Source organism: Penicillium psychrofluorescens (assembly GCF_964197705.1).
Source record: "Penicillium psychrofluorescens genome assembly, chromosome: 6".
NCBI classification, from domain to species: Eukaryota; Fungi; Ascomycota; class Eurotiomycetes; order Eurotiales; family Aspergillaceae; genus Penicillium; species Penicillium psychrofluorescens.
The window spans coordinates 1750446-1763753 of NC_133444.1; the positions used below are offsets into that span (position 1 = coordinate 1750446).

At 50.8% G+C, this 13308-nt stretch overlaps 4 protein-coding genes across 4 annotated transcripts; 1 reads left to right on the forward strand and 3 right to left on the reverse strand.

The window, feature by feature from the left end:
• Window positions 1-1540: 1540 nt before the first annotated feature.
• Window positions 1541-2656, reverse strand: PFLUO_LOCUS9155 (uncharacterized protein; the record flags this gene model as incomplete). Its single annotated transcript, XM_073786953.1, has 2 exons — window positions 1541-2539; window positions 2597-2656. The coding sequence occupies 2 exons, from the start codon at window positions 2654-2656 to the stop codon at window positions 1541-1543; spliced, it is 1059 nt and encodes a 352-aa protein (XP_073643157.1).
• A 236-nt stretch (window positions 2657-2892) lies between these two features.
• Window positions 2893-4935, reverse strand: PFLUO_LOCUS9156 (uncharacterized protein; the record flags this gene model as incomplete). Its single annotated transcript, XM_073786954.1, has 1 exon — window positions 2893-4935. One exon carries the CDS (start codon window positions 4933-4935, stop codon window positions 2893-2895), a length of 2043 nt encoding a protein of 680 aa, XP_073643158.1.
• Window positions 4936-6885: 1950 nt separating this feature from the next.
• On the forward strand, window positions 6886-8705 carry PFLUO_LOCUS9157 (uncharacterized protein; the record flags this gene model as incomplete). The annotated part of the gene is made up of 3 exons (XM_073786956.1): window positions 6886-7010; window positions 7119-7708; window positions 7774-8705. 3 exons carry the CDS (start codon window positions 6886-6888, stop codon window positions 8703-8705), a joined length of 1647 nt encoding a protein of 548 aa, XP_073643159.1.
• Window positions 8706-8828: 123 nt separating this feature from the next.
• On the reverse strand, window positions 8829-11032 carry PFLUO_LOCUS9158 (uncharacterized protein; the record flags this gene model as incomplete). Its single annotated transcript, XM_073786957.1, has 4 exons — window positions 8829-8936; window positions 8988-9869; window positions 9915-9934; window positions 10252-11032. The coding sequence occupies 4 exons, from the start codon at window positions 11030-11032 to the stop codon at window positions 8829-8831; spliced, it is 1791 nt and encodes a 596-aa protein (XP_073643160.1).
• Window positions 11033-13308: the final 2276 nt, after the last annotated feature.

Here is a 13308-nt window from a genome sequence, read left to right on the forward strand (position 1 = left end):
ATTCAGTCCCAGTGTTACACTTTCTTTTCTCTCCCGGCCCCCTGGTCGCGGGCCGCGGCGACATGGACTAGCGGACTTATGGGGAACAGTGAGGTTCTCCTCCGTGACTAGTCGTTTAGCCCAAATGATCTAACCAACAAAGCTTCCGGATGATACCCGCTCTCTCCGTGCTCCGTTTTCCCCGGCGGAAGGGGCACACTTATACGCACATAGGTTACCCGGACGGCCCCGATGCGGACAATACTCTGGCTGGGGCGTAAGCCATCCTTCGGGCATCCCGTCCGGCCTGAAAACCCCCGTGTGTATGCGTTCCTATTCCCTGCTCCCGTCACAGTTGTTTCATGTCGTAAAGGCTACTAAAGTAGTAAATAAGGCTGCGGCAAGACCCGCGGCGCCGCCCTTGAGGAATACAGTGCAGGGACAAGCATACGAGCCGACCCCAACCTCTAAATAACGGTACATACCATGCATGTACTGATATTACGCACGCTTAGGGGCCGGGGTTCGCGACGGATCGTCCCGTCCAGGGCCGTTAATGGAGACGTCGTCGCGCCGTCCACCGGCCCGCAACCAATAGTCTGGTCTGGTCTGTTCTTCATGAATTGCTATTGTTTTCCTAGGGCTTGACTGGTGCTAGAAATCCTTGCTGCTCTGATTATCTCGCCCCCATCTCAAAGAAAAAGACCATCGCCCCTGGTAAGTAACGTCGGAGATCGGCAGGGACAACAGTCCCAGTGGAGTGGTGCGCAGTATAACCAGTCGGGCAACGGGCGACTCTCAGCTCTACGGACTGGCGAGAGCAGCCTTGTGCCCGATTTTTTGCGGTGAGGTCATGACATCGATTAGTATTATCAATTAATCATTAAATACTACAGGCTAATTCTAACTAACGCGGACTTAGGGATTTGACTAGTCAAATCCCGGAGGATTATCATTGTGCTGACCTGTCATTTTGGAAATATTGGGGGATAGCGTGCCATTGTACTTTGGATACATAGACTACCGTCAACATTTTACACACGCGCCTCCTCGTGCAGGCCAAAGTCAATTCCGTGAAGAAGAAGCATCACATCACATCATCTCAAGCCACGAAGTATGGTCAGGGAGTAGCGTACTAGTGCCCACTCTTACAAAAGTACGTGGATACTAACTAACTCTCTCTTGAAACTATAAACCCCCTCAGTGACTATTCAGTTGAGCCATCTAATCCGAAGTTGTCTTCAAAGCAGTAACATTGTTTGATGTCCAGACCCTAATCGTCCACTACACACCAGATAGTGTGAGCATCCAGCTTCAAGCGCTCCCACAGTCCCACTCCCAGGCCGGGTCGAGCCCGCTGCATTAGAATTCAAGGCAGGACTTGAGCCAGTGGAACCTCCTGTTGTGGCTGTGACGCTTGTCGAAGTACTAGTCGTCGTTGTAGTGCCCGTTAGCCTGGGAGATTTGGAGTCCGGCGACGTAGAAGTAGTAGCTGGGGTGTACGAGGTGATAGTGAAAGGGCAGGACCGCGCGAGATTATTGGCATTAAGTAATATTTTATCTATTCTTGCTGGATGTCATTCAAAAACCCAGTCACCCTCTCTACCAAGATTCGCCGTGGCTCCGCCTGATCGGGGTCACTCAACGCATGCGAGGCACCGAGAATGATCATACTATGTGGACTCCAGAATTCCTGCTTGCCGGCATCAATCACTGCCTGCCAGCGACGCAGCAGGGCCTCCTTGTCCACCCACGGCGGCACCGACTGGTCGCGGCCCGAGTACAGCACCATGAGCTTCTGTTTTAATACGCCGCGCGACCCGACCGCTCCAAATGTGTGACCCAGTTGCTCATCACTGAGATCCGAACTGAATAGGTCGTCCTCTTCCGGTTTCTCGGGACTGTCGGGACTAGCCAGACTGAGAAATCGGCGACTGCTGACCGCTGCTGTGGGTGGATAGCCAATTCGTGCGGTCACCGACACTGGCACAATAGTGTCGACCGAGTCGTGGTCTTCGTAGGTAGCGTTGCGGGCGTCCTCAACCGCCTTGTCGTAGATCTGGCGCATTGTCTCGGGGCTATCGCGCTCCGTGCCGCAATGCAGCACCCAAAGAATCGCCTCACGATCCGATACGGGTGCCTGCATGATCGCACCATCAATATCCGGCCGTAAGATCGGGATCCACTCCCGATCGAACACCGGATGTCTCGGACGCGGGTTTGTGGCGGAAATGTATTGCATCACGTCCTGGCTTCCCGTCGAGTGGCCCATCACCACCACTTTTCCCTTCCCGAATTGCCGTGTCTTGTAGTCACGGATGTACTGCACGCACTGAGCGATCTCGTCGATATCCTTCCCTAGTCGGCCCATGCCCCATCCCCCGTAATATGATGAGAGCACTATCGCGAAGACGGTCCATTCTGTTGGATCCAGCGCCTGTACAAGATCGCTGATGTATTCGACGGAGCCTAGCCCGTCCCCGAGTCCGCCAATGAAGAGGAGGGTGTGTGGTTTACGGGTTGCGCCCCGTGTATACTCGAAGGCAACCAAATCAGGAGTCTGTGTGGAAAGTCGAATTAGCAGCGGTTTGCGAGCGGGTTTACTGGACAGGCTTACGCAATGATGGAGTATACCAGGTTGGCCTTTGGCGAGAGAGGAGAGAAATTTGATCGTCATTTTGATGGTTGGTAGAATGCAGAGATCAGATAACCACCATCAGATAACGCAAGCGGCCCAGCCACCGCCCTCGCCTAAGCAAGTGCAGTCGAATCCACTTTGGAAGTACGATGCAGGGAATAATAGTTATTATTATGATAGGAAACTAGGTACGTCGGACTCAAATAGCCTCTTATTTTTGGTTGTAGATCAGTGCATATACAATCCGGCCACCCTCACTCGCTCTTTATCCATTCTTAGTCTCTCGCATGATAGTAAAACGCAGTAGTCTCGTAGTTCGCATTGACATCATTGTTTTCAGGTCCGTGCTCGATATTGAACGAGATACCATCATCGAAATTCATGGAATCTGCCAGCATCAACCGGGATGCCTCGACACACTCCCCAATGCAATTCAGCTCCCGAAATTCGTGAGCCTCCATGCCAGTCAGAGGCATCGCAAAAGGAACGGCGGTCGAACCATATGTCCCATCTTGCGCGTCTGTAAAGTACCAACCAGACTCATAGAAGTCCTCCGTTCCGGTACCGAGCATAGTGGCCTGATCAAAGGGACCCGTCTTACCGCCACGGTTCGTCCACACCTTCAGATCACCCTCGAGGAAGTCCAGGGTGTTGTTCGGAGGTAGAATGGCACCTCGGAACGCTTGGGTTGCTCCACAGGCTACCCCCCGCCCCGTTTCGCTGAGGAAGTTCCATAGAACACCTGTTTTTGTTTCTGCGTGGTGGTGTTGTGTCGCAAAATACCCCCATGGTGCGGGCGGAGCAGACCATGGTGCCCATTTTATATCAATTGATCCCTGCACTGGCTCTCCAGCTTGATTCACGAGTTCCACGGCAACAGAATTATTAAATGGCATTGGCCACCAGGATGTAAATGCGCCGTTCTCACCCAGGGTATCAATAGAGAGCATCAATGACCGCACGGCGAATTTTCCAAGCGCCGATCCAAAAAATGATCCGATGGGGCCATCTACCGTTGTCTTGCCATCGAAGGTGAGTCTCAGGTAAAGGTCGCTAATGAGGTGAAGGGACCGGGTCGCTTGTTCCAGGCGCTTTCCTTCATATAAGTAATGCCGAACCCCACTCCAAGTTTGGCCACTGATTTCATATTCGTGTGTAGCTTCGTCGTGCGGATTGTTGGGTCCGACATTCAACAGGTCCATCAATTCCCAGTCGGAAGAGACATTCACTTTGCAGTGCAGAGCATAGAAGAACTCGTTCAAGTCAAGATCCGAAGCAACAAACGTGTTTTTGACGTTTATAGTTCTCTTGCCCGCCGTTAATTCCGGATTGAGCTCCAAGATCTGGTCCGCCCAGGTTGCATTGTTGCTGGGTCCACTGTCGGGCCATTCACCTGCATTTTTTCCATCAATACTGACTGCCGCACGCTGATGGCCAACAGTGCTATCTAATCGTCGGGTGAGTTGACACTGTGTGTTGCGGGGGTCTAGTTTAAATGTTGCTGAGCTCCACCCCCCTTGCCCGTACGCGCGACCATCGTCTTCCACATGTGGCGCACCCAGAATTTTGGGCACTCGTAACTGCAGCTGAGTGACAACGCCTGAGCCGGAGATTGTGGCTACTTGAGAGGAATGGCCTGAATCCACCGTAAACGTGTGGCTCTCACTGCGAGTGCCTCGCGACGAATACGGACATGAAGATACCCTCGAACGACACTTTGGATCAACGACACCAAAGCGACGAGCAGTATCTAAAGCATCCAATGCGCTGTCATCAGGGTCGAATATATTCACGTTTGCATCGGCAGGAAGTTCTCGGTACACAACGTGGTAATAATGAGGATTGTGGAGGGTGCTGATGATCATTGATTTTGTGTACGGGATGGGCACCTTAATCACATTGCCACCATTGGTATCATTGGTATTCCCTATCAATGGCCAGAGGAATGGAGCTCCTATGTCCCCATCCACGAGTCTCTGAAGATCGTGCTGCAGCACCAAATGCGAATCTAGCTCAATACGAATGTCGCCGATAGGCACGACACTGTCGTTATCGTACGTGAACCAAATCGATGCAATCTCACCCGGACCCTTGGCATCAGCAATAACACAGCGGCCGTCGGTACTATTGTAAAGACACGAATATGTTCCATAACCTCCGTCATTATTCCCATTTGTGCGATCATACGACGAGAATTGCTTGGTGATCTCCCCAGGCCGGAGGGTGAACATATCAAAGCGACGATAGGCGTCCCAGCCTAGCATCGGGTAGGACGCCACAGCCGAAGATATAAGAGCACATAGTGTCAACCATTGCATTTTGAACAAATGCGATAAGTAAAGGAAATAAAAGCTTGGTGGTTAGAATGCCGAGGAGGTTGCCCTGTTTAATATTTAACCTCAGCTCGGCAAGCATTGACAATTCCCCGAAAAGAATAGCACCGTAACATTGCCTTTAGTATTCCAGCTCCTCTTTGAGAACCAAAGAATGGACCCTTGCATCATCGAATCTATCTTAGCGTGCCGTCTAGTTTGCGGGGAAGAATCGATCGGCATTCCCTGATGATTTCATTGACCCGAAGGATTAACCCGATTAACCGAAAGCTAAAGACTGGAGAAGTAGATCGGTCCTTATTATCCGCATCTTGCTTTATTGAGGCAGAGCCTGTTGTCCATCACAGCATAGGCTTGCCAATGCAGGATTCGAAGATGCCCATCGGGGGCGACTTGCGGGGAGGCTCAGGGACTCGGGCAGTATGGAAATCGGTCTTCATACTTTCTATCAACCTTTGCATATTCTAGTCTCGGTTTGAGATTGCAACAGGCTAATATTATTGTTGAGCACCGATTTAATTATCATTAGCGATAATGCTGCGGTGTTAGACCTAAAATGTAGCTTCGGGGTCTAAGCTCGTGGATATTTCTAAAACGATGTAAGATCGGCAAGCCCTACTTCGAGAAACTATGCTTAGCTCTCTTCCTATCGGTAAGATAACTGAAAAGGAAGATCAAGTGTCAAATCCTGAGCCAAGTCTGCAAAGCAACAGCCCAGGTCGTTTGTCAAAACTCTGCCACATGGCCACTAGGCAGATGTATAGAACTAGAAACGTCAGGTCGTAGTGGGCCGCATTGTACACTAAGCAGATGCTCACTTGGCAAGCTCCACAGTGTGGTGAGTCCCCATAGACCTATGAGAGCAGACAAAGACAGTTACCCACCACAGGCAGGCGAGGTCCTATCCAGGACGATCATCCATTAGGTAACAGAAAAGAGCAGGTTTCTCGGCCCGAGACTTTTCTTACTCACAGTACCTTGGCCCTGCTCTTAAGTATTTTCGCTTGGCCCGTTCTCAAATTGTACACGGTAGGACTGACACTCATGTAAGGCGAGTCGAAGATATGCTCAACGACGGATTTACTTGTTTTTGTAACCGTGAATAGACCCTGCTAACTATGCTTTTGTATTATTAGTCTTACTCTCACTGAAAAAGCTAGTAGCCGCACAACTGCCAAGAAGATCAACATAGGGAGATTCGGAAAATGAACTGTCGAACTTTTTGGACAAGAGTTGCAACATAAACCTATTATTATCCCTGCTGGTGCGGAGCCTCCCTCTTATCTGATCGTCTGTGCGCGGAGGGAGCAAGGAATCACCAACACATAAGTGGGCCTAATTTCAGAGCATCCCCGTTGGAATGGAAGCTCTGGCCGAATCGTCGTCGCCATTTGATGTTTCATTTCAGCTTGGCCCTCTCTTTTCCTTTAGCCCTTGACGGTCTGCCCGCTACCGGCGGCATTGGCATCGTTTCAATGTCTGCGCCAAACAGGGTCCGCGTGCTGCGACATAGGGGGTCGTGGGTCTTTCCAATAGACTCGGAATGATGGTTGGTTGTGTTGAAGGTTTTCTTTTCTTGGCTGCCGGTTCCTCCGTGATCGGATCTTGGAAAACCAACACGATCACGTATTGGTTCAACGAATCGGCCGATCAAAAAGTGTGCGGCGAACCCTGTGGTGTGCATTGGGGCCCATCTGATAATTTTTGCCGCAATCAAAAGTCAGGGTTTATCTTGGTTTGTTCCGACGAACCTATTCACACGCCTCCCCTCGCATTTTTTTGGAGCCTGGAATTCGACTGTCTCCATTCGTTTGCCCAGCGTTGTCTTCTCGACTGTGGAAGAGAGAATTCTTTCTTACACAGGGATTCGGCCAACAACAAGCCACAGCCGACTATTGATATCTCTGCTCGGGATATCGAATCTTCCAGTTCATCATGGCTGAACATGTCGACGAAAAACCCGAGGTCCCTTACGTCGAGTCCCAGCAGCCTCAGGAGGAAGACATTCCCGACCAGACCGCGCAGGATGGTGTGAGAATAGCGGAGGCCATGACCATGTCGTGGAGCAGAACATCGCTGATCGTGGTCTACATTAGGCAAGTAATAACATGTAGGCATACTGAAAACTTGAACTGACGCTTTCCTAGTATGTGGTTACTTTACTTTAGCAATGCCTTTGAAGGCCAGCTAGAGACCAACCTGAATCCTTACGTTTCGAGCGCCTTCGAAGATCACTCCCTGATGCCAGTCATCAATGTGGTGTCGAGTACCCTTTCCGGTGTCACATATATGCCTGTTGCTAAGATTCTGAATTTGTGGGATCGCACCGTCGGATTTATATCGATGGTATCGATTGCAACTCTGGGCATGGTCCTCATGGCCAGCTGTAACAGTTTCCCACTATATGCGGCGGCCCAGGTCTTTTACTCGATTGGCTTCACTGGAATGATCTTCTGTGTGGACGTCGTCACCTCCGATACCTCTACAATGCAAAACCGTGGGCTTGCTTTCGCCTTTACCTCGTCTACCTACATCATCACCGCATTCGCGGGCCCGGCCGCAGCAGAGAAGATCTACGGCTTTAATTGGCGCTGGGGGTACGGTGCCTGGGCAATTGTCGTGCCCGCCGTGTCGCTGCCCATGGTTGCTGTGATGCAGCTCGGCAAGCGAAAGGCAACGAAGAACGGACTGATGGCACGTCCCCGCAGTAACCGTACCTGGTGCGAGATTATATGGTATTACATGATTGAATTTGACTGTAAGACACCCTTTTCTCTTTTCCTTGGTCATCTGGCCTGGCAGACCCTGACCAAAACTCATCAGTCATTGGCGTTCTCCTTGTCTGCGCGGGATTCGTCATCTTTTTGTTACCCTTTACCCTTGCTGGGTACTCCGAGGGCATCTGGAGTAGCGCTTACATCATTGCGATGATCGTCGTCGGGTTCGTTCTCCTGGTTGCCTTTGCCTTTTGGGAGAAATACGGCGCCCGCAAACCATTCGTTCCCTGGTACCTGCTCAAGTCGCGCACGGTCTTGGGTGCCTGTCTACTTGACTTCACGTACCAGGTTGCTTACTACTGCTGGTATCTGTACCTTACCTCGTACTTACAGGTCGTGTACAATACCTCAATTGAGTCCGCTGGGTATATCAGCAGCATCTTCGATGTTGTCTCGAGCGTGGAGCTTATAGCCGTGGGTTTCTTAATCCGATGGACTGGCCACTTCAAATGGATTCTCTTGTGCGGAGTGCCGCTGTATATGCTGGGAGAAGGCTTGATGATCTATTTCCGGAATCCCGGTTGGGGCATTGGATATATGGTCCTATGCCAGATCATTATTGCCTTGGGTGGAGGAGTGATTACCATCGGCGAGCAAGTTGCCGTTTTAGCTGCTTCTGACCACAATGATGTCGCAGCCGTTCTTGCTCTGCTGGGTCTTATCGGTTATATTGGTGGTTCCGTCGGTAGCAGTATTTCGGGCGCTATCTGGACCAATACCCTGCCCGGAGAGCTGAGAAAGATGCTATCAGAAAAAGACCAAGGAGAGATCGACAGCATTGTTGGTAGTCTTCCCAAGCAGCTGAGTTACCCTATGGGCTCTGAGATGCGAGAGGTTATTGGGTTGGCCTACGCGGCCACCCAGAAGCGCATGCTAATTGCCGGCACGGCAATTATGGCTCTTGGCCTAGGATTTACCTTGCTGATCAAGAACATCAACGTTAAGAAGGTTGATCAGGTCAAGGGTATGGTCTTCTAGACATGCCAGAAACAATGCTGGCTCTGGAACGTCATTTGGATGGGAATTCTTTTCGTAATGGATTAAACGGGCAGGTAAAAGTGCATTTAAATACATGGAATGTCAATAAATTGCATATCACCTCTACTCGTGCTTTTCGGGTGGCAATATATCCGGAATAGGACCAAGTGGAATCACAAGCTGTCTGCTGCCAGTCTCTTTCCCAATAGCTGCGCTGTATCCAAGTTTGTACTGAAGGGGTCAGTAAATGATTGAATTGTACAAGGCTTAGGCAGCACTTACAAGATCAAAGAAGGTTGTCTGCTTAAAAGCACCGCGGGTCCTCTCTGATTCGTCATAATATAGCCGGCGATACCAGCGATCGATGCGCGGGTAGTCATGTCTGATCATTTTCAAGTTACACTTGAAGATCACGTAGTATGCCACATCGAATCGTGCAATGGTCGTGTACAGGCGAATGTCAGCTTCGGTGATGTTTGCCCCAAAGAGAAATGGTTGATGCTCTGCTTGGTCAAGATGCACCTCAACGCGGTCAAGAGCCTCAAACAGGGGATAAATATTTGCCTTGTACGCTTCCTGAGTAGTAGCAAAGCCGGTCTTGTACACACCGTTGTTGATTTGCGGATACACCCAGGCATTCATCGTGTCAATCTCATTTCTCAGGTGCTCAGGATAAAAACCACCTCCAGGACGGTTGACTTCGCGCAAAGCCTCGGGCAGGAAATCGTCAAACTCGGTATAAAACATGCGAATGACCTCACTGCTTTCGTTGTTGACGATCGTCTCTTTCTTTTTGTCCCATAGCGTTGGCACTGTATATCGCCCTTCATACTGCGGATCTGCTTTCAAGTAGAGTTCTTTCAGAGTCTTAAAGCCATACAGAGGATCTTTCTCGGCAGAACCCCTGGCACCAGAGAAGAACCATCCATCCGGTCCGAGTTCTGGGTCTAGGATGACCATCTGGACAATGTCACCTAGCCCCTTGAGCGTCCACACTAGGTTGGCTCGATGCGCCCAAGGACATCCATAGTTGATGTACAGCACGTAGCGATCCTTCTCTGCAGGGAACTCGGCAGACGCACTCCGAGAAATGCTGGAACGGAAGGCCGATTCTTTGCGTCGAAAGTGACCATCCGAGTCGGCTTGTTTGTTAACCTTGGGTTCCTGACCAATTAATTACTTTTTCTCGACTCGACCCCTTATACGTACTCCAGTGCTCATGATCGCTTCTAAAAAAGTCGACGGGATGTTTCAAGCGGGAGATGGGACTGCTATTACGGATCAGAGGATACCAGACTCTTCGGCGGACAGGTGCGTGTCACTTTAGCTCAGAAACCGGCCCTCCTCGTGGCATTAAATAGGTGGTTACATGTGAGAGTGTACAGATCGGCTGCACCGGGGCTGACAAATCTGGCGTCATCGCGATCCGAGATTCCATAAGCAAAGAGGATATGTACTCTGTAACCAGAAATGCCCGGTTCATTATTCAGAAGATCATGATCTAGTATTTGATATCTGGTGTCAGGTTATGAATCCGACTCAATACCAAAACGCCGAGCCACTTCAAAGAAGCCCACTGTGTTCAGCCCGACCCACATGTCAACGTACCCTTCCTCATGGGCTTGCTCAACTTGATCCGGCGGCAAGGATTCCTCCAAGTCCCGCTCGACGTAAATCGTCTGAAATCCACAACTCTTGGCCGCCTTTAAATCAGAAAGATGTGCGGCTACTAGCGCGCACTGAGCCGGCTCCAGTCCGAACCTGTTGGCTGCCCCATGGTAAACCTTGGGCGAGGGTTTGTAGGCCCCAAAATGCTCCGCGCTGACGATATGGGTAAAGGGAAGGGGCCCATATCTGTTAAGGTCCTCAAGCAAGGATACATTGCCGTTGGACAAAGTGGCAGTTTCGAACTTGAGATTCAGCAATTCCAACCCCCGTGTGCTGTCTGGCCACGGATCAAGTCGGTGCCAGCAGAAAGCAAGCTCCCATAATTCACTATCGGTGAACAACTCGTGGATGCCCCGTTGCCGGAGTAGGTCTTGTAGGGCGTTATAGTGGTGCTGGTCTACCGACACGAACTCTTTGGAAGGATCGAAAGTTTGAGTAAACTTGCCATAGGACTTCCGCCATTCTACAGCGAGAGCCAGCCAGTCCTGTGAGCTCATTGTAGATGCATATTTCCGCACGTTGGCCGACAAGTTCTTTTTGGGGTCATTTAAGGCCTGCTGGGCAGCGGTCTGCAAGGCCGTGGTGACGCATGAACGCCATTCAACGACCGTACCAAAGACATCAAAAAACAGAGTCCGGGGTGGGTGTTCAGTCGACATGGCTGCTGCGTTGTTCAACAGAGAGGAACTCGCAAGATGGACACGCCGAGCACGAGCTGGTGACCTCGGCCATCTTCGAGCTTAGTCAGGATTCGTGATGATCAGCCTGATTGTTCTGCCAATAAGTAAGCGAGTTAGAGATCCATATCTTGAGATTCCTTTGGTCCAAATTAGACATATTGTTGCACCCTGGCTGCGTGTGATGTAAATCTTTCTAGCAAGACGGGAGAGTCACCCTCCATTTGAGGTGTATAGTCATGGCTTCGAGGCTGTTGACAATAACGGAGCCCCCGGTGATTTACAATGAGATCTGAAATGTCGAGGAAGACAGATCGGGTGGCGACCCAGAACCAACCAAGAGATCGCATCTAGGGCATCTCATGTGGCATTGAAATGACTCTCCATGTGGCGAATCGCGCACGGGACAGAAATAGACTCGTCCAAGGCACATGGCGATAGATCGTATACAAGATTATAGACAACGTACCATGCAATTATCGAGGATAGTTGAGGCGCATTCCAGTATGAATGTCAGGGGTTATGTGATTATCATCTTTCCTCGCGCATAGTGAATTTACGGTGTTCCCAGCCAAGAAAGAAGATCCCCAGCCTCTCACTAATGTAGGTGTATCACCCGCATAGCATTAGTGCTTCTGTCAGAAACAAAGAAACCCACGGACCCTGTAGATGTTAGCTCCAGCTGAGAGAACCAACTAAACTATGGAGTACGGAAACGGTCACGTCAACTTGACCTGTCATCCAACGGCCCGGCAGAAGTACGCGATCTGATCCCCCTGAAGCCGACGAAGTGGGTCTGAATGGTTCGAGTCTGGTTTGCAATCAGGCTCGGACGGTCGCAACGCGTGGAGTCCGTGGCCGGAAGAAGCCGGATGCTTACAGGCGAGAAATTGTGAACCTTTCGTAGTTGAGTGTACCCTATTCTGACAGGGGCGTTCAGGGACCACGAGGAGCCTAGATCCAACAAACGCGTACCGGATTTCATTTCGGCCAGAAAAACAAAGAGACCTCGAGTTTGGTGCTTAGTCCGGCCGAAGAAGTGGAGTGCCCCCCAGGACCTAATGGTGGAGACCTTGAATGGGTCTCGCAAATAATAACCACTTGTTTGTTTTTTTTTTTTGTCCTTTTCCTCCGGCTACCCCTAACATTTTGATTCTTCTGCTTTGTACGGAGCAACTATTCATTGAAGGAATAATAATCAATGTCCAAGGAATGACCCTGTGCCCATGCAGCTGAAACACGCTTGCAAAGCCAGACAGACCACAGGCTCTCGACTGAAATTGCCTACGACGATCAGACAACACGCTAAAGTGGACTGGCCAGCGCCAGCACAGGGGAAACGCGCTAGGAGCCCACTCCTTTTTTTTGGGAGTCCAATTTATTCGATTCGCTCGCTTTAGCTCTCGGGGGATCATTCCGCCTGGGTTAGATTACCCAGTGCAATGGGCTCCGTACGTAGGTCGAGAATCCTTTGAGATCGCAGGCAAAGAATCAGGAGAATCTCAAGAGGATCTTCTCCTTTCCCTAGAATTTGAGAGCGGCTCGGTCACAGTGGAGAAATCTTGATGCTTCCGTCACCGACGAACGAACACCTTCCCCATGCTGGGACTGGTTCGGCCCTGGAGTGGACTCGATGATCCTCAACCCAAACCGTGCTCGTAAACACTCCTTTTTCGAGCTGGACCGGGGGCTTGCTGTCTATGCTGGGTCTGTCGCACCGCGTACTCCGCCCTGATTATTTATTCCCTGTTCAGAACGTGGGCAATTGTCCAACCGTCAAGGTTTAGATGTATAAAACGGCTTTCCTGTGCCGTTGAGAACCTCTGGCCCCAAAGGCTTTGCTTCCCCCGTCAGCCAAGATCCAATCGGTAGTGTCTTGGGTGGCAGCTTGCAGTGGAGCATCGTCCGGCGCCAGAGCTAATCGGGTCTGTCTCTTGCTTTCCCCATGTGCCCCTAACGAACACCCCCTGGATGGTCGATTTCTCGTTCATTGGTAACTAATGCAATGAAGTACTCGACAGACTTGACTGGCCCTCACAGTCCGGCGCGCTTCCGACTCCCCTTTGCCGCAAGGCTGATCTAGAGTCCTTCAGCGCTCCATCCATCTATCGGCATTGTAACGCGACTCGGCACAGGCGCTTCTCGGATCATTGCCTCGTTTGTAACCCTCGACGATCTCGCTTTTGCCTTCTGCTTCAACCCCCTCCGCTCTTCGTCTGCGCCGCCGGAGCGATCACGCTCAAAATTGGTTTTCCTTC